Source organism: Haliaeetus albicilla, chromosome 1 (assembly GCF_947461875.1).
Source record: "Haliaeetus albicilla chromosome 1, bHalAlb1.1, whole genome shotgun sequence".
Lineage (NCBI taxonomy): Eukaryota > Metazoa > Chordata > Aves > Accipitriformes > Accipitridae > Haliaeetus > Haliaeetus albicilla.
In genome coordinates this window covers 15,084,153-15,103,285 of record NC_091483.1, presented here as the reverse complement: position 1 = coordinate 15,103,285, position 19,133 = coordinate 15,084,153, and the positions used below count along the sequence as shown (strand labels likewise).

General features: G+C 38.1%; 1 protein-coding gene across 9 annotated transcripts in view; it reads left to right on the top strand.

The window, feature by feature from the left end:
• The window catches only part of INPP4B (inositol polyphosphate-4-phosphatase type II B), a 339,117-nt gene that overhangs the window by 299,022 nt on the left and 20,962 nt on the right, over nucleotides 1–19,133 (top strand). For all 9 annotated transcript variants that reach the window (XM_069779819.1, XM_069779787.1, XM_069779811.1 and 6 more), the window contains one exon: nucleotides 4,503–4,657. In XM_069779819.1, the coding sequence (XP_069635920.1) occupies nucleotides 4,503–4,657 (155 nt within the window). The remainder of the gene's footprint in view (nucleotides 1–4,502; nucleotides 4,658–19,133) is intronic.

Below are 19,133 nucleotides of genomic sequence, written 5' to 3'. Positions count from 1 at the left end.
GGATTTTAAGGATATGATTGGAAAACTCGGTGATTAAAGTAGATAGATATGCTGAAATGGCTCTCTAACATTTCCATTCTGATGGTCTCTCATCCCAGTCATGAATATATCTCTTCTTCCTACACTTAAATTACGGATATTTTCTTTTTCTGATTTTCTTTACTGGAAGAACTGGCTAGAATTCAAAGTGAGAGATGGTCTTGGACACTATGTTGTCCCCTACATCCTCCAGGCCCTTTTCTGCAGAGCTTCTCCTAACCAGGCAGTCCGTGGACTGTGCTTGGGGTTCTTTTGTCCCAGATGCAGGATTTTTCATTTATCTCAGTGAGTTCTCTAACAGGGTAAAGAGGTTTGCTTTTTGTTTGGGGCTTGTTTTTTCTTTAACTAACTGAGCCTGTTTTTAGGCAGAGGAATCCCTTCATCCCCAGTATGGGCAGAATTAATTCTTTGAATGATCATGCATAGCTGTAAATATATCACCTCATACGAGAGTGACAATACAGTATTCAGCTACAGTATCTACCTTTTTTTGTTGTTTAAAATCATATCAGTTGTTTGATAACATAAAATTGGGGTGTTCAAAATATCTTGCTTTTATTGTTTAGTGTCTATAAGCCTTGAGGTATGATGCAGGACATGATTACTTGCTCTGGTTTTTGTTTAATATTGCTGCAGTCAACTTTTGATTTTCTGTAATTAAGGTACTTATGTTTTATAAATAAGTGTTTATCAGTACAACTTTTAGTCAATCACATTTTATGGGTTTTTTAGCCAGTGTCACCATGACAGCCACTACTAACAACACAAAATAAGCTAGATATGCAAAGGGCAGATGTTCAGACACAGGGAGAGCACAAAGAAAAATGTTTATCAAACAATGAATAATATTTGCTTTGCTTTATTCACATAATTCCTTTTTGTTTCCCAATTCTATGGTTTTTGCATGTACATGTTAAAAAAACAACAACAACAAAAAACAACCTTTAGATGTTTATAAAGAGATCAAGCTTTTCAGGAATGTCAAATTTAACCAGGTAATTGTCTTAGATTTAGAAAAGTACCCTTGGTGTCTCTGTCCATTTATACGAGCAGAGACTTGAGTCTTTGGTATCTACTGAAATTGAAGGCAAGGCCTTGTGTTTGGGGAACTTTCAAATACCTATACCCTTCAAGGCAAATAAGTATTTGATACAAAATATTAATAAAATTTTCCACGACTTTTCATTAACACCAAGAACAAGACAATATTAACTATGTCTTTCTATTAATAACTGCTGTGATTTTTTTATATTGCTAATAATGATTTGTCTTGTCATTAATAAATATTATCACATGCTATTGCAGTATAAATCTGCTGTGAGTAAAAATATAAGCTTTTCTTGCAGTACCAGTTCTGCAATTACTATGAAACATTGCTTTCTAAAGAAGTAAAAGATAAATCAGTACAGGATAGTGTAAAATGAGCTACAAAGAATATGACAGAATTTACTTAATCTTTGGATATAGAAAGTTTTCTTCTACCATCTATTGAGGACTCCCCGAAAATAATTTCATGGGTACAAAGCAGTCTTTGGACATACAAACTGTTTCAGATTTTTCCTTCATTGTATTCTATTTCTCTTCACGTTACGTTACTGCAGCCTTCTGAAATGAGTATTTCTGGACCCATTGATCTACACACTGTTATAGTACGTTACATTTAGCTATTGCAAAGGATGTAAGGATATCGCTTTGTTATTCAGTAGATGTATGAGATTCTACACGGATACGCATATGTATCTGCACCTGCATGCAATGCCTGTTGTAAGGGGACTGTGAGAACACATCTGCATTTTAAAAGTCAGCTTTTGCAAATTGGTATCACAAACATTTCTTATTCTAAATATAATGGGACAGAGTTTTAAATGTTACACATTTTCATTTCTTAAGCTGCACCCTTCATCTTCTGTCTTCTATCAGGAGAAATAATCAGAGTATTGATTTATCCTTGTTTTAATCTTCATGGTTTTATATGCTTTTATCATTTGCTCTTTAAACTTAATCACAATCCTAATCATTTAAATCTGTGTTTAAGGGAGACTCTCTAAAGTTCTAATAAATGTTAAGTCTATTTTTCCTCCTCCTATATCTTCAATATGTTTGGGGAAGAAGTGTGCTAAATTGAGGATAAAATTCAGGCTGGCACTAATCATAAGCTGTGTGTTCTTATATAACGATATTACTATATATTTGGTATTGTCCCTTATTAGATTTCTAGAGCATCAGATCATTGTGTTTGCCCATGTTAATTATTTACTTTGTTTAACTGCTGCTGCTCAGTGAACTGAGTCATTCTGAGGATTTATCTGGGCCAGCCTATCAGGTTAACGTACATTTCTCCTTAAATCAGACTCTAAGGAGCTTTTAATTTGTTTATTTAAATTAACAAATTGTTTTCTATTTAATCCACTTTAGAATGATTGAGACATTTGTACTGAACTTCAATGCAAAATAAACTCGTGGTTATGGTCATTTGCTTGTTGTGCCTAGAATGCTTCTCAGTTCAAAATTGACTCTCACTAACCAGCACTTTATATGTATGCTGTCAACACAGATTTGAGATTTAATCTCCCTTCCCTGCATCAGAGGCCATCATTCATCCAGAATAATTACCTGGGTGTTTTTTCTTATGACTCATTCACTTCGAAGTCACAATGACTCATGGACTTCAAAAGAGACTAGTGTAAAGAGAATTAATCTCTTCAATTAAGCAGTTAACTTCTTTCACAGCGTTATTCAAAAAACTTATCTTCTAGTACTTTATTTAAAACCCAATGTAACTTTCCAAATTTTTAAACAGATATAAGTTTTAAAATTTTGAATTATAGGAGGGAAGAAACACTCACAGGTTCCCCTTTACTAGCCTTTGGGTTCAAAGTTAGTTTCAATTAACTTTTGAGATTGCCCTCGCCACGATATAGCAAAGACCTTAAAGAATGCAAGTATTTTCTGGGCCATTGATTTCAACAGAGTTTCTGAGAATGCAATTAACAGATAAAAATATGCTTTTTTGCTGAAGTGAGATTATGAAGATCACATTCCAGTTTCATCCTGCAAGATCCCAAGTAAACACTTGATAGCCAAGCTGGGAAGTTTTTTACGATGAAGCCAAACTGCTGTAATTTATTGCCTTGCCCTATTCTCATAACTATTTCCTTTTTTGATACTGTTATAGCTATGATTGTCCAGGGATAGCAGCAAGCAAAGTCAAGTATTACCTTTTCTTAGGACAAATTATATCAGGGGAAGTCTAGATCTACTCTTGGGCAACCAGCTCTCCTTCAAGTTTTTCTTTTTCTAGTAAAATATTGTTTGAACCCAAAGTATTAACTTAATGCGCTGCTACAACCACAGATTGATTCTTAAGGTGAGAAATTGTCCTTAAAAATATGTCATGTTTCCCTTATCCCTTATAATTTTGTCGTAATGTACAGTGAAAGTAGATAATCCATGGCAGTCATTTGTGTTAAGATTTAATTGTTCTGGGTCACACGTTGAACAGTTTGCCTGTTGAAAATGAGGACTACATTTAAATTCAGATGTGTCAGAATCCATACCCTCATGAGAAGTTAGTCCTCTACATTCATGAGTCTGAGTTAACACTCGTCAAAGTTTTTCTTCATTTTTTCAACATTCACTAGGTGTTCAGACAATTAAGCTTTAATTCAATAGGGTGGTTGTCACAGTGAGGAATAAATGATGCAACTTTTTATAGTCTAGGCTAACACAAATACTTTTGATTTCAAGTTCAGGAAACTGGATGGTTTGGTAAGCTGTAGTACGTGTAGACATTTCAGTGGCTTGCTTAAAATGCTTAGGACTAAGAACAGTAGATTATTTTCTTTTGTTGGGTCCACCATCAGTTTCTTGCTTCCCTTGTGGTGGGGGCATGTTAGGGTGGGCAGGGGGGAGACTTGGTTGCAACTGCAGTACAAGATTGTGTGCAGCGCTCTTAAAATCAGTAAGGGCTCCTTTTTCTTCAGTGGGCAGGTTATTTGTAGGCTTGTCCTGCTAATGAAAGCCCTCAAGATCTGCTTTTAAAATGTGTCACTTGGACAAATGGGAAGTGGGCTATAGATCAGTAGCTATAATCTTTTGGTGCTATTTTTGTAGAGTGTTAATGCTGCAAATTTATACGCAAAAGATAAATTTGCAGTTCTTTTCAGCACAACATTTTCACCTTTTGTGGCACTGTGTGAGGCCAGCATGGGCATAATCCTTAGAAAACGAAAATCCTCAAGGCAGCGCCAATAACTGATTTAACTGGAGAGGCGCACATGAGCAGCCGTATGATTCGGGTTGGAGTCTTACCTTTTAGTAGCTATTTTCTTCTTGAGAAATACTGTAGTTCTCTGTATTCATTGTCTGTGATTGCAAAATTGTGGGAGTTTCACAGTCTGCCTAGTGTGTCCAGAACACAAGGCGTGAAAAGGGCAATCCTTTGACGTCTGCCTGTGTTTCAGATTTGCCGAAAGCTGAATGGAGTCCGTTTCACCTGTTGCAAAAGTGCCAAAGACCGGACATCCATGTCAGTGACGCTGGAGCAGTGCTCCATCCTGAGGGACGAGCATCAGCTTCACAAAGACTTCTTTATTCGGGCGCTGGATTGTATGAGAAGGTATGTGGAGGTTTTTGCATGTCCCTTGCGTTTTGAGCTACGCCAGGAACTCCGGTACAGAACGGTCTAAAGCCGGTTGCAAATGTGCGATAGGCCCCAGTCCTGGTTTAGCAGAGAAGTGACCAGCAGCATGCCAGCTGGTAAGTCACTTTTGCATGCAAAGTCTTTGCAACAGCGTGCTTTATCGCTAATTAACAGTCTCTGAGATAGATAGGTGAAACCTTGTAAGTGCCACTTCACTGACTGTAGAATTTGACCAAGGTAAATAGCAGTTATTTTAACAACATTCTATGACTGTATAGAAAAAAAAGTTATTATCTGTTCTAAGAGTATTTTTTTTTAACCATTTACACACTCTTTAAATTATTTGTATGAAATTTAGACAAATAGTGTGAAAGCAGAATAATCATTTGTTACAGATGGCAATTCTTATTAGATCGTGTTATTAAAAAGAAAAGAAACACCCAAGCAGGTTTGGACTAATGGTGGTTGCCACTAATATCTGATTAAATCTTTACTGTGCTTAAAAAAAAATAAATTAAAAAATGTTTTATTCTAAATTACATCTATGCAGAAATTGAGGCTGATGTTATCAGGAATGTGTAATTAAAAGATGTAAAGATTTCCAATTATCTCAATCTTTAATGAATAAAAAAAAAAACATTGAGCAAAAGCAAACAAGTTTTGATCATAAAATGAATCCAGATGTTATATTCTCTAAGGAATGTTTCATTATTGGCTTTAATGAGTATTGCATTGTATTTTCTATAAGAGTTTAAAAAAATGGATCCACAACATTCAAATAATATATAACAAAGGTTGCTGCAAAACTAATCGAAAATATTCTGGTCAGCCTGCAAAGAAGTAACTGAATCATATCTTGCACTTATGTGAAACACAAATTGTTTGTATGTTGGATTTGCAAAGATCATACTAAGTAAACAACCATGTTTAAAGTCTGTAATTGATACTTCTTGACCTTAATGTTTAGTATTGTTAGATTCAGTGCTTAATGTCTAGATTAATACTGTAGGTTTAAACATGTAGGGTCCTTTTGTCTTTTGGCAAAGATAGATATTCTAAAGAAAAAAGGTAATGTTTACAAAGAGTAATTGAGCAGAGGACTGAGATGGCTTAGATGGTTTGCAAGGTGCTAGTGTAGTTTGATGTATTAAGCTGAGGTGTATTGTTTTGTATGTATCATTAGCTTGCATAAATCCCTTAGTCTCTGCAGTATTTCAGTGAATGAATGACCTGTGTGCAGTCTTTCATAACTACATGTTTTACCATTAATGAAAAATTTCTGAGTTCTCTGTGTTAAATTTCATTTGTGTTGGCATTTCAAATATTGTTTTTTTCTTTTATGTCTCCAATAAATACAAAAGTGTGTAAGCTGCAGTAAGTTACCAGATACAGGCGAACTAATTATTTAAAATCATTATTATGATAGAATAGCATTGAGTAGAAGATTGGAAAAGTTTCACAGATATAAACCTGATTAAAAAAAAAAAAAAAAGCCCTGATATTTATACAAACTAACTTGTTAGTACAAAAGTGTCGTAGGCTTTTGTAGACTAAAATGTAAGCGACTTTGAGTGCTTTTATGTCTCATAACTGATTTGAAAGCTGAGAATATTAACATCTTAGTTATATTTGCAGATAACAATAAATTGGAGTCACAAAACAATGGTGAAAAGCTCAGAAAATCTGGAGAAAACTTAAAAAATAAATGAACAGATGGGTTGAAGCACCATCACAAACATGTTAATTCTATGTTTTTGCTGTAGTTTTAAACAGAGAAAAGCTTTATCCTGCTAATATCCTGTAAATGAATTTGAAACAGCCTTGAACTGAAGTAGATGCTATGTGGGATGGAAGGTAATAATTTTGACTTGGGTGGTGGGATTATATGGGACTTAAAGCAAGGGCCCAGCAAGAAGTGGCAGTAGCATACAAAATAACATGCATCACCAGGATAATAAATAAATAGATCTTTTACCTATGCTAGTTTCTGTCTGTATAACACTGTTCACACAACTGGAAGTTAAAAAAAAAAAAAACGAGCAAGCAACTTTTTTTTTTTTTTTTTTCCTTATGAGCTGGTGACTGAAAGCCCCAAAATTCAGAACAGAAGAATAAAAACGTCAAATGGGGACACGTAGTACTTAACTCTATGGTACTCTCATCGAGAGTTGGTCAGACAGTTTTAAGAGCTGTCTTCGGGTGCTTTTTTTGTTATCTTTGGTGCTACAGACATTCAGCAGGGAGTGTGTCTCCCTCCCCACCGCCCGTCTTGCTGGAGGTGCTGATGGAGCAGTGCTGGAGGTGACGCAGGCTTTCCTCGTCCCCACCACTGACGAGGTAGTGTGGCAAGGAGCCTCCAGCGGGGCTCTCTTCTTGTAGGCAGATGGAGAAAGGTAAATTGCAGAGAAAGGCAATTTGAGAGAGCAAGCTGGGAAGGAAAGAACAGCCAGGCAAAAAAGAGGGGGGAAGAAAAGTCGTCATTTCCACAGGAAGAGATACAATGGCATTTCAACTAAATCTCCTGTATTTTACTTGAGGGAAGTTTGGCAGCTACTTTTTTTGAGGTTTGTGTGAATGAGGTCAACAGACTTGTTTGGTAGTCATTGTGTTGCTTGCCCTTTTATCCCTTCTTTTTATTTGATTACTACTGCAGAGTGTTATTTGAAAGATTACACTGTGCATTTCTAAGCTTTTCATTGACTACTTGTAGAAGCTTTTAGAATGATTTTCACATCTAAAAGAATCTATTTTGTTTTAAGAGCAGACAGTGAAAAACTCTGTTTGCAGTTTAATTTATAATTTCAGCAATTTTCCCCTGATGAATCTTCTCTAGATCACTTAGTTAAACTCTGTCAATCAAATCCCTTTATGCTGATTGCCACAAATCACTTTTAAACCTTTCAAAAGAACAAGTAGAAGGGAAAAATTCAATTTTAACACCCAGAATCCTAACAGACTGGATTGATCTTTGAAAGGCCTCTTTCAAGAGTTAACAGTAGGAGATGGAGTACTGTGAAACAAAGTGAGTTGTAAAAGTAAATGGTGATTCAAAAGCAGCCTTTATTGGAAATGCCATAATTTTGAGATATGAAAATTATAAAGGTGCCTGTGTAGCTGTAAAGCTTTTTCTTTTCCTGCCAGTGCTGACACAGCTTTGCTGGCTGTTGTAAAAGGGAAGCATGTACTTACGGGTTTGTGCTTTCTTGCCACCAGAAATTTGGAGGTGCTGGACTTCTGTGTGCTGCTGCTTTTCAGCTTCTCTGATGTGCCTAGAATTTTGAGCAAAGGAGAGGCAATTTCAGATGTTTCAGTGTGTTTGCTTCGATGCACATTGCACAATGCTGTTTTGGAAAATACTGCCAGTAGCTGTTATTTAATGACTTAGTTTGTAAGTGGAATCAGTGTCTTGTAGTGACAAACTATATGATGTTTACCCTGTCCTAAAAAAAGAAAAGCTGTACAAAAAATCTTTCCATTAGTTGTCCTTTCAGCTTATGAAAAATGCGGTGAAACAAGGATAGGATTTCAAGCTTTATCACCTACAATGTGTAATATATGGTTTTGTCTTCTGGGTGTAACTTTAGCCATTATGATGCTGCAATTGATGTGTATGTGAAGTGGCTATTCCATAAATAATTCTACATATTATAGTTTCCTTGGTATATGTATGTGACTTCCATTGATTTTAGTGACATACATAGTGCAGAATGAGGAAAATCAACATATTATCCCCTCTGTATCAAGTGCTTGCAATTCACATCATATTAAAATCATATTTATAATGTTGCTGCCACTTTCAAATCATCACTTTTTGCAATCATCAATATTCTTTTCTTATTTTTCCCTTCACCAATATGTGAATATTTCCTATCATTCAATGTTAACTATATTCCAAGAGACAGTAGAGAGACAAAACTGATTTACCCAAGTTCCTTGCAGTATCTGTCACACGATTCTACTCTTCATCTTTCGAGCTGGCTGCGCTTAAGGGAGGTTGGACCCTGGTAGGCAGCACACTATGAAGCAGCTCTGTAAAACTCATTTGATTTCCTTTTTTGTTTGGTTGGTTGGTTTTTCCTCCTTCTTTTCTGAACGTATTCAGTTCTAATGTTTTGGTGACAGGGCTCCTTTTGGAGGCCTTGGGTAGTGAGTAACCTCAGAATATCCTGGGTTTTGAGCATGTTTCCAATAAAGCCTCAAAAGTAGAAACAAGCAAATGAAATGACAAATCCACTGCCTATGGAGAAGCCTCCAGGCTTTCAGCCTTATCATCATTCTTAGCAGGGCACAATACCTGTCAGGTATTTCAGACATCGAATATGAAATTTGACTCAATGTAGGACACACTGTCAAGGATATTTCAGATTATTTTAGATAAAATGCCTATCAAAAATCTGATTGAAGCACAAATACAAAGAATGAATGGTGTGGGCAACAAGGTATGGGCTTTTGATAGCCCAATTATGAAACAATTAGCTCCTTTTTAAAGAGCTGTTTGAGGGCATCTTTTCTTAAAGATCATCTTAAAGATGTGCAAGTTGAGAAGGAGGGATAGCTGTAATAGCTCTTTAATCAGGGACTTTCAGATGTTCTGGGCAGAATCTATACATCCAGGCTGAGATGGACCTTGGTCATGGAAGGGCCTCCACCAAACAACACAGTGTTGTGATGGCTGCACGGACTGAGAAGCAGGAGCAAAGGGACAGGATGAGAGACTGCGATCCATGTGCAGATCTTCCTCTGCCTTTCTCCCATCTCCCAGCTTTCACCCTGCCCCTGTGAGCTTGTGGCAATAGATGCAGCGCCTGAGGGGTCACACAGAAGAGGAGGCACGTGTTCTCCTCTAACCTTTTCTTTTTTCCAGCCCATCTGACCTTCTTCATCTTTTTTTTCCTGAGAGTGTTAGCACAGCGTAAACAAAACTTAAAAGGGAGAGCCTGGCTTCCAGCATAGATTTTTCCATCGTTAGATGGTTCTTTAGAAACTTAACATTTATATTTTGAGGTACAAACTGTAGATGGAAAGATTTTCATTACCTAATGTGTTGAAAGAGGCCTGGCATTAAGTAACAGCAAGGTCCAATTTTGGGGCATTGAACCACTATCAATTTTGTTTTCTAAAACTAAATTACTACTTTTTAAAATAGCAACAGTGTGCAGAGGAAAAGAAAACAAAATGGAGAGAGATGCTCACAAGATGTGATAGGTATCAATGCAATTGGCACCTTGTTGGGGTCTTTTAGAATAAAGGTCTATTACTGAGCATCCTTCTGGAAGGAGGAGGAGAATTACAGACAACCATTGTGGACAAAGTATCAAACGGTAGCTTGAAAAGGCTGTGTTAGATCTAAGGTTTTCTAATATAAGTACTCAATTTCACAGAATTTATCTTTATAATGTGTCTTTAAAGCAATGGTTTTTAAGACTTAAAAAAAAAAAAAGCTCCAATAAAAAAAAAAAGAAAGGAAACCCAAACATACTTTATTTACACCACAACAGTCTCAGGAAGGTCATTGGTGAGGTTCAGGCTTCTACAGGGCAAAGTAAATAAGTAAAATTGGCAGTTGTTTTGTAATATAGTCTCACACGTTTTGTCTGTTTCACTAGGGTCGGATGTTCAAGTCCATGTTTTACAGGGGAATGTTCTCTAGCTGACTACATTCAGAAGTTTCATTTCTCCTGTACCTCGCTTCTCCAACTTCTTCCCAAGTACAGATTTCAGACTTCTTTCTGATCAACACCCCAGTCGTTCCTGAGAACTCTCTCATGGGAACTTTCTCATCTTCCTCTTTTTCACCAGACTATTGCTTGAATATTTCCCTCTGGTTTCTCCTTCTTCCTCTGCAATGCGTGTGGCTGCCTTTGTCTTCCTTCTCGTCTTCAGAGCTTGGGCACTGGCCTCAGTGACAATAGAGAGAGGACAGCAGAGACAGTCCCCCTGCCTCATTGCTTTTGCTTCATATAGCAGTGGTCATCATCTGCCAGGGAGAACAGCAGCAAGGAAAAGTCTCGTCTAACCCCTTGACCTGGCAGACGTTCAGCATAGATTGAATCCTCAAAGCATGTACCTGCTGAATTTTAACAAGTCTTTGTTAGGAAGAGGTGTTTTGAGATTCTTGCCGGAGCAGGCTCTTACAATAGTTACATCTCTCATACCTTTATTACCTTGGTGCAGAATATCAAATCCTGCTCTTTAGCATGGAGGTACTAGTAATCATCTCAAAAAAAAAAAAAAAAAAAAAAAAAAAAAAGCTGTATTTTTTTCTTCTTTAAATGACATTCTAAGTTTGAATTTTATCTATGCAAAATGAACTAACAATTGAAAGTAGAATCTTAATGGAAAGCGTTGTGTAACTTTAATTATAGTTGCCCTTCCCCTGGAACCTGTAATAATATTCGTGGACTAATCACTGAGGAGGAAGGATGTGTTCAAGGGAAAAGAGTAAAAACCTTTGCCCCTCTTTGCAAGGAATATTTAGAGATGTGACCCAGGCTACATCACCAAAACACTTAACTTTTCAGCAGGCAGTAAACAAACATTTCTGAAGTAAATGCTTAGTTTTCCTGTCAGTCCATGGGGGGAAGGTAGAACCATAAGCAATCTATATTGTCTCTAAATTTTGACACCAGTGTTAGGTGAGCGAGTCCTTGAAATGTACCTGTTTCTTCTTCGTTGATTACGTAGGAAAGGTGGGTACTTCAAGAGGACTCAGAACCTGACAGTAATTTTAACTACCAAGTAGTAAAACATACTAATATATCAATTGCAGTGTATTACAGAAAAAAACGTTCCTTTTCCATTGGAAAAGAAAACGTGTGGCCGTGTTTGGGTTTTAGCTTTGTGACAACAAGAATGAAACATTGATTCCCTGTGATCTTTTTGCTGAAGGAAGTCCTTGCTCTTTGACTTAAGGACGTATATGACACAGTTCTCCAAAGGAGAACTAGATTTAATGGAATTAAATTTGTGCCCAAGCACAAATACAGGCCGGGAGATGAGTGGATTGAGAGCAGCCCCGAGTTGAAGGACGTGGGGGTGTTGGTTGACGATAAGCTCAACGTGACCCAGCAATGTGCGCTCACGGCACGGAAAGCCAAACGTATCCTGGGCTGCATCAAAAGAAGTGTGACCAGCAGGGCGAGGGAGGTGATTCTGCCCCTCTGCTCTCGTGAGACCCCACCTGGAGTACTGTGTTCAGCTCTGGGGTCCCCAACATAAGAAGGATGTGGACCTGTTGTAGCAAGTCCAGAGGAGGGCCACGAAGAAGATCAGAGGGCTGGAGCACCTCCTCTATGAAGACAGGCTGAGAGAGTTGGGGTTGTTCAGCCTGGAGAAGACAAGGCTCCGGGGAGACCTTATAGCAGCCTTCCAGTACCTAGAGGGGGCCTACAAGAAAGCCAGAGAGGGACTTTTTACAAGGGCGTGTAGTGATAGGACCAGGGATAATGGCTTTATAATGGAAAAAGGGTAGATTTAGATTAGATGTAAGGAAGAAGTTCTTCACTGTGAGGGTGGTGAGGCACTGGAACATGTTGCCCAGAGAGGTTGTGGCTGCCCCATCCCTGGAAGTTTTCAAGGCCAGGTTGGATGGGGCTTTGAGCAACGTCATCTAGTGGAAGGTGTCCCTGCCCATGGCAGGGGGGTTGAAACAAGATGCTCTTTAAGGTTCCTTCCAACCCAAACCATGCTATGATTCTATGAATTCTGATCAAAACCTCACCCTACTCCGAGTTCTTCTGCTCTGATTTGTACTTCTTATTTCTCACTGAGATATTGACGGCGTAAATGATCTGTTAACTAGTGCATATTAGTATTTGCCATATCGACCTAAATGAGAGTATAGGGAATTGAGCTATGCTTTCCCTCTCAGTGACTGTTTTAATTATTTAGTATAGACAGTGAGAAAGGCGTGTAATTAATTACCAGGTGCACGCTATGATCACTTAGTTTTTGAAACCAGCCAAATGAAAAAACCTTATCCAATAAATTTGCTTTCCTATTCAGTACCACAGTCTGTGTTTGGATCCTTAATAGTGGAGCAGTGAAAGTAAACGCTGCATCTTGATTAATTAAAAAAGGAAAAGGAAAGTGCTTACACTATTTGCACTCCTAAAAAAGCTCTTCTAGTATAAAGTGTTTCTGTCACTTTTGTCATACATGGATTACAGGACCATAGCTTTCCTGGACTTCACCTGCCATGGTTAGGCAAATGTAGCATGCAAGCAGTCAGATTTTCTGAAAATATTGTTTGGTGTTCACTTTTGAGATTCTTCTAGTCATCCATAGAAAACTTCATTAATTGCCTCATTCATTTGGTACTTTAGTGCTTATGCTAGTGCTTATTCAGAACTTCCATGAAAGACTAGGTCTTACCTGAAATCAGAAACTAGATGCATTATACTCACCAGAGTGAGTAATACTAGGCTTGTTCCTATTCTATTTCACTTCTATTAAGATTTTCTGGGAGAGTATGTGGGAAAAGTCCTGCATGTATATTTATTATCTGTTAAAACTCCATGCACCACAGCTGAATTACCATGGCTTTGACCATGTACAGCTAAATCTCTTAGGAAAAGCAACACTGCCAAGTCTAAAATTTAGATAAGAAAGGAACGGGAAATTAGAATAAGCGAGTAGTAATAGCATACAATAGCTGGTTAAAATTATCACAGATCCAATCTCTTAATGAATTTATCTGCCTCTAAAACAGTATTTTTCTCAGAATAATATAACACGGGCAGGGAGAGCTTGTAACTTCCTTCCTGCAGTCCCAGCCAGGTACAGAGTGTGAATAAGTTGGAAGGGACACAGAAAAAGAGTAGCAACTAGCTGCTATTCTGGAAAGGTTGTTTTGTAGTAGAAGATTCTGCATTTATTCAGAAGAAAGATGATGCAGTGTTGGGCTACAGCTTTAGCTGGCTTATGTAGAAAGCAGGTAACAGATACTTCTAGGTCTTTTTTTTGCTCTCGTTTTAGGCTTCCTTAATCCCTTCATCCAACTTAGTTTCTTTTGTAGGAATACTCCCTGCTCAGATAATCATCATCTCTTCTGATCCAGCATCCCTGTTCCAGTTTTCTTCCATAAGCTCCCTGCTTTCCCCCCTCCCCCCGCTTTGGTCTGCTGCTCTATTTCCTCTTCCCCGTGAGCGTTTCCCTGTTTCTTTCTCTCCTGCAGTATCACCTTGGTGTATGATATTTTGAAGAACTCCTTTGAAAGTAGCCTTGCTCAGCTCAGTTCGGGAGTGAGTTTTAGTCGTGGTTTCTAGTTGTTACTCTCTGTGGCGGCTCTGATTTGGTGAGTGACATTTCATGAACGTGTCCTCGTTGTTACAGCAACCACTGGCAGACTTTCACCGGCGCAGCTAGCAGCAACAAGTTGTTTCTCAGTGTTTCCTTGCAGTACAAGTCCTGGTAGCTGTTTGTAGTGGAGTGACCAAAGGAGTTTCCTTTTGGACTCTTAAGGACTTATTACGGATTTCCTACTTCCATGATGTTATCTGTAGTTGGCTGGAACTACACCCAGTAACAAAGCCAGCAGCACTATATCGCTGTCTTGTTCTCTGGATCATTCAGAGATAAATCTGGGAGGTAATTTTGGGAACTTGCATTCTTAATAGCCTAAGCCTCTACTATAATCTGTATGAATAGGAAGCATGTGTTTATAAGGAAGTTAATGCAAAGGAAGGGTTGGAGTTGTCCCAAAATGCACAGCCAAATCACTCCACAGTTGACTCCTACTGTTATAACAGTTAAAGTGGTTTCTGCAACCCTGGGACTTAGTGGTGCTGTAGTTGCATTGTGACTCTAAACATACTGAATGCCAAAATCACTGGGCACTGGTTTGGCTGTGCATTTGCAGTGCTGGTTTTGTTCCCTGCTGTGGACTTACTTCCCTGCCAGCTTATCTTTTCTCCCCAACCTGGATGTTGCCACGTGCATATTGTCTTCCAGCAGCGGGAAAAGCACTTGAATTTTTCTCCTCTGTTGGAGATGCTCCTAATGCCCCAGGGAAGGTGCCAGAGCAGAGTTTCTACCTGTGCAGAGTCCTGGGATCCCAGGCAAGGCTTAGCCAAAGTTAAAGTCCCATAGACCAGGGAGGTCAGAAGGTGAGAGGGGAACCACTGGCCCCTGTAACTTCTGTCATGAGATTAAATATTTTGCGTATATGACCCAGCGTCCTAATTAGATTACCTGTAGTGAGGCAGGAGATACCTCTGCCTGTGGTACTTGGAAGCTTCACTTACCCCTGAGTAAAAGATTTCATAGTATTGTTGTATTAGGGGTATCATTGTTCTTGTTTTGAATCAGTAATTTGTAGCCTTTCAGTTTTTATTCCTTAAAGGAGAAAATAGCACTTTTGGGGGGTAATTTGATAACTCCTGAAATATTCCCAACATCTGTGATTTTAATATAAATACTGTTACTGACAGGACTGAAGCTTACCATATTGATACAGTTAGCTCAGTGAAGGAGTATGAGGTCAGGTTTGTGTCTCTTTAGGGTGGTTAGAAGTTTCCTGTACCCTTTCATGGCTTATAGACTTTCTTGGGGAATGACTCTCTGGGGCCCAACTGAAATTTTTCCACGGTTGGGCATTTATAAGAAATCTCCTTCTCTTTCTACTCCTGTCATTCATCATATGGGTTTCCTGATATATAAGCAGCTTCAGTTTCATGCTACAGCCTCCCCCTTTGACCGTGCCTCTCTACAACTTGACTGTGTATTTCCTTACACTGGAGAGAACATAGTAATCTTTGAGGTTTCTTGCCCCTCATTTGAATTTAGCTGGACTCGGTCAATGTGCCCAAAGGTTGCAAGGATACACAGATGCATCGTCCTTCCCCTCACACTGAGCACTGACGTGTAACTTTTGCTTCTATAGGAAGACACGCTAAAAAGGCAGCAGCTAATTATTATCAGCAGTAGATCCAGTGAGCTACATCTTGCTTTAAGAAAATAAATATTTTCTGCTCAGCCACAGACCCACCCCAGTCAACAGTCAGCATTGTCAGATATGAGGAACTTGTTTAGATTACTAAAAGAAAGCAAGGATTAAGGAGCAATCTCGTCACATAGTCATATATTTATAAGACTTTGCTCTAGGATCATCTGATTAACAGTTTTTGTCTTGGGTAAACTGGCAAGTCTGATGAAAATGTATCAATCATGTCAAAATAATGGTGTTTTTTATATGCATTTTGCAAAAATCACTCCTCACTGCTCCAAAGCTGTTGATTTTTTTATTTAAATCCATTTATAACTCATTCATATCTGTTGACAGTGGAACATCTACAGAATACAAAGTAATCAGCAACAGAAAGGTTTGCTGAGCAACTTCCAGCAAACTGCCTTGTGGTGGTGCGATAAGCAGAAGATGGGAGTGTCCGCAGTAGGTTGTTGTGGAATGTTTTTCATAATACATTTCAGCCAGGAAATAAAAAACAACACCTTTAGTCTGGTTTGGTTAGGGGGTTTGTTTCTTTTGTTTTTTATTTTTTTTAGCTCACTTAGTTAAACCAAGACTGGCATGATCTCTGTTCTAGGTTTATTTCAGCTAATAAAATGGCTGTTACATTGAATGCCTCAGGAAAGCTAATAAAAATGGCTAAACTGGCACTCTGTCAAAGGCACCATTGGCTGGTTTTGAAATGATCAAAGTAGCATCAGGCAAAGACAAGCAGTTACAATAATATCTCAAAGGTCTGTGAATTGATTCTGAAATTCCAGAAGAGTCTGCTTTGATAATGTTGGTTATAACTGGTTAGAATATTCATTCATGAGTTTTTAAAAAAATCTCTTATGTGTTCAATGTTTGCTGTTTCACCTTTTGTTGTCATCAGTGTGCACTTAGAATATGCTCTATACTAGTTACATGTTGCTACTTGTTTATGTAGCTAGGTATTTCTAAGATGTCTTATCTCTTCACTTAAGATCTTATAATAAAAAAGATGTGACATGAGTTTGTTTCCTGAAGAAAATGTGAAATTTTTGAATACCTTATCGTTTCTTATTTGTATTGTATTCTTCACTTTCTCACCCGTGTAGCAACTGCTGACGTGGTAAACTGCATATGTACTAAATGCCTTTCATTTAATAATCACTAGTTAAATGTATTAGAAGTAGGTCAAGAGCTGAGATTTGAGCAGATGTGCAAACACTTCTTGATGTCAAATGTTCTTGACTCAAAAAGCTTATAATTGACAAGCAAAGGTTGAGATAAAGAAATGCACTTGAATCTTTTTCACTTTTCCATGGGAGAAAGATGGTGTAAAGATGTCAAGTCACTTATGACCACACAGTCCCCTCCTTTGTTGGAAATTGAATTTGGATCTACTTTTTCTTGAACAGAAACTTTTCTCGTTGTCTGGTTTATTTTAAATAAAAGCTGTGTTGCTGTACTTGAATGTGCAGTAGCAATGCTTATAAATACAGTTCATTGCTTTGCTGACATTCACTATGCTGCGCATTAATAATTCTCTTTTTCCACTCCTTTTTGCTACTTGGGCTTCATGCTGACATACTGCATGCAGCAGTGCTGGCTGCACATTTAAAGCCTCTTCCCCTCCTGGACACTGCTGACCTGGTGTGTAAACTGCCTGAGTGTCAGTGGATAGTCCTCCCTCAATATCATTCTGAATAAAGTCCTCTTCGCTTTCTTAACTGCCTTGCTGCCTAGGGGAGAAGGTTGCTCCCTATGTTCTCTTTCTCTGTAAAAATTTGCTGCTACAGTGGTATTATCAGCAAAGTTGTAGACAATTGCTTTAAATATAGTTTGACATTTCTGTTACACAGATTAACATCATTTGCCATGTGAAGATGCTACTTAAATTCATTCTTAAAGTGAGCTAGTACATGTCAGACCGCTACCATGCTGTTTATTTTCCCTGTTGTGCAGTGGAAGTGGCCCAAGAGCTGCTGCCAAGTAGAGGGGTATTCATTTTACTTCTGTAGGATTGGTTTCCCCCTGTTAACCTGCCTTGCTGCATTCTGTAAGAAACTGTCTTGTGTTCTCATTGCAACTTACTTCTTTCTGCTTTGTGTTCTTATTGCAACTTCTTTCTGCTCTTTCTTGAAGGGAAAATTATGTTGTTTCATGAAGCCCTTAGGGTGGATATGGCCGTACGCTTCATGCTTACTTTGCTCTACAGAAGTATTAGAGTATTTTTTGTGACCAAGGTTATTGTCTGGCTGGCTGTAATTTGTATGATTTTAATCTGGTAGATTAAAAATCAGTAAAATATTTTTCTGGCTGAAGAGGATTGAAATCACCTTTTGGTGGTGCCTTGTCAAGGCAACATGGCGTACAGCAAAGTTTTGCCTTCTAAGTATGTTGGTCTGTGTGGTACAGCACATAACATGCACACGCACGCACGTAATTACAGTAAAAAAAATGTAGAAGTCTAGGAATTGGTGCATTTTGTTTTGTCACATGTTGCTGTTTTATTATGTGACTTAATGAAATGAATTTTAAAAAATAGCTTACAAACTTTATCAATATTTTTCCAAGACAAGAAACAGGTTTTGGAGTACTTTATTTCTGTACCACTGTAGTTTCTGATTTATTTGCATGCTTTGACTGGCAATTAAAATTTCGTTCAAAGGCTTGAGACCTTCATGTCCTGTGTTGCCCTGTAGGTTTACTATCTACTTGTTTGTAGATGAAGATTTTACTGAGGTAGAAGTGCTGGGAAAATTTGGTCACCTCATATAATGTGATAGAGCTATTGTTCTTGGTGTTTCAGGGAGGGTCATGAAACTTGAGTGTACTCGCATTTTTCAAATCGGACAATTTTTCTCACTTTCAGACAACGGGTATTCACTGGTAAGAAGAAGCTGAGCAAACACATAGCACGGTAGTCTAGAAAGGTATTTGTAGTCTTAGCTGATTTTTTAAAAATTATTTTGTGACAGAGGTGTGTCAAATACTATGTTTTCAGTCCCAAAGGGAATCATTCTTCCTGCTGTCACGAAGAATCTTCCTCTGTGCAGCACAATGGGGATAACAAAACTCATTTCAGTCTCAATTTAAGTTTAATTCCAAGGTAAAACTTGAAATGAGGTGGTAATGAACTTGAACTCACAGTTTTGATTATGTCCTGCATGCTTATACAAGCGCTCAGACACAGTACAGGTATTTTCCAGACATGGTTCTGTTCTGAGAGTGTTTGTCTCTTGAGCAGATTAAACACTGAAATTTTCTGCTTTGCTTGCTTTTACAGTTAATATAGTAAGAACATTTGGAATTCAGCTCTTAGGTTTGAATCAGACGTACCTAAATACACATCCGAAAGAAGAAAAGAGAATCGTTGTGACTATCGTGATGTGATAATTCTAAGAAATAATGAGTTAGTAAGACAAAGAGACTGATTCTCTGAAACAGAGAATGATCAAACCAATTAAAGCCATTTGGAAAGCAAAACTCACAGACGTGTTTCACAATCCCAGCTGTGCA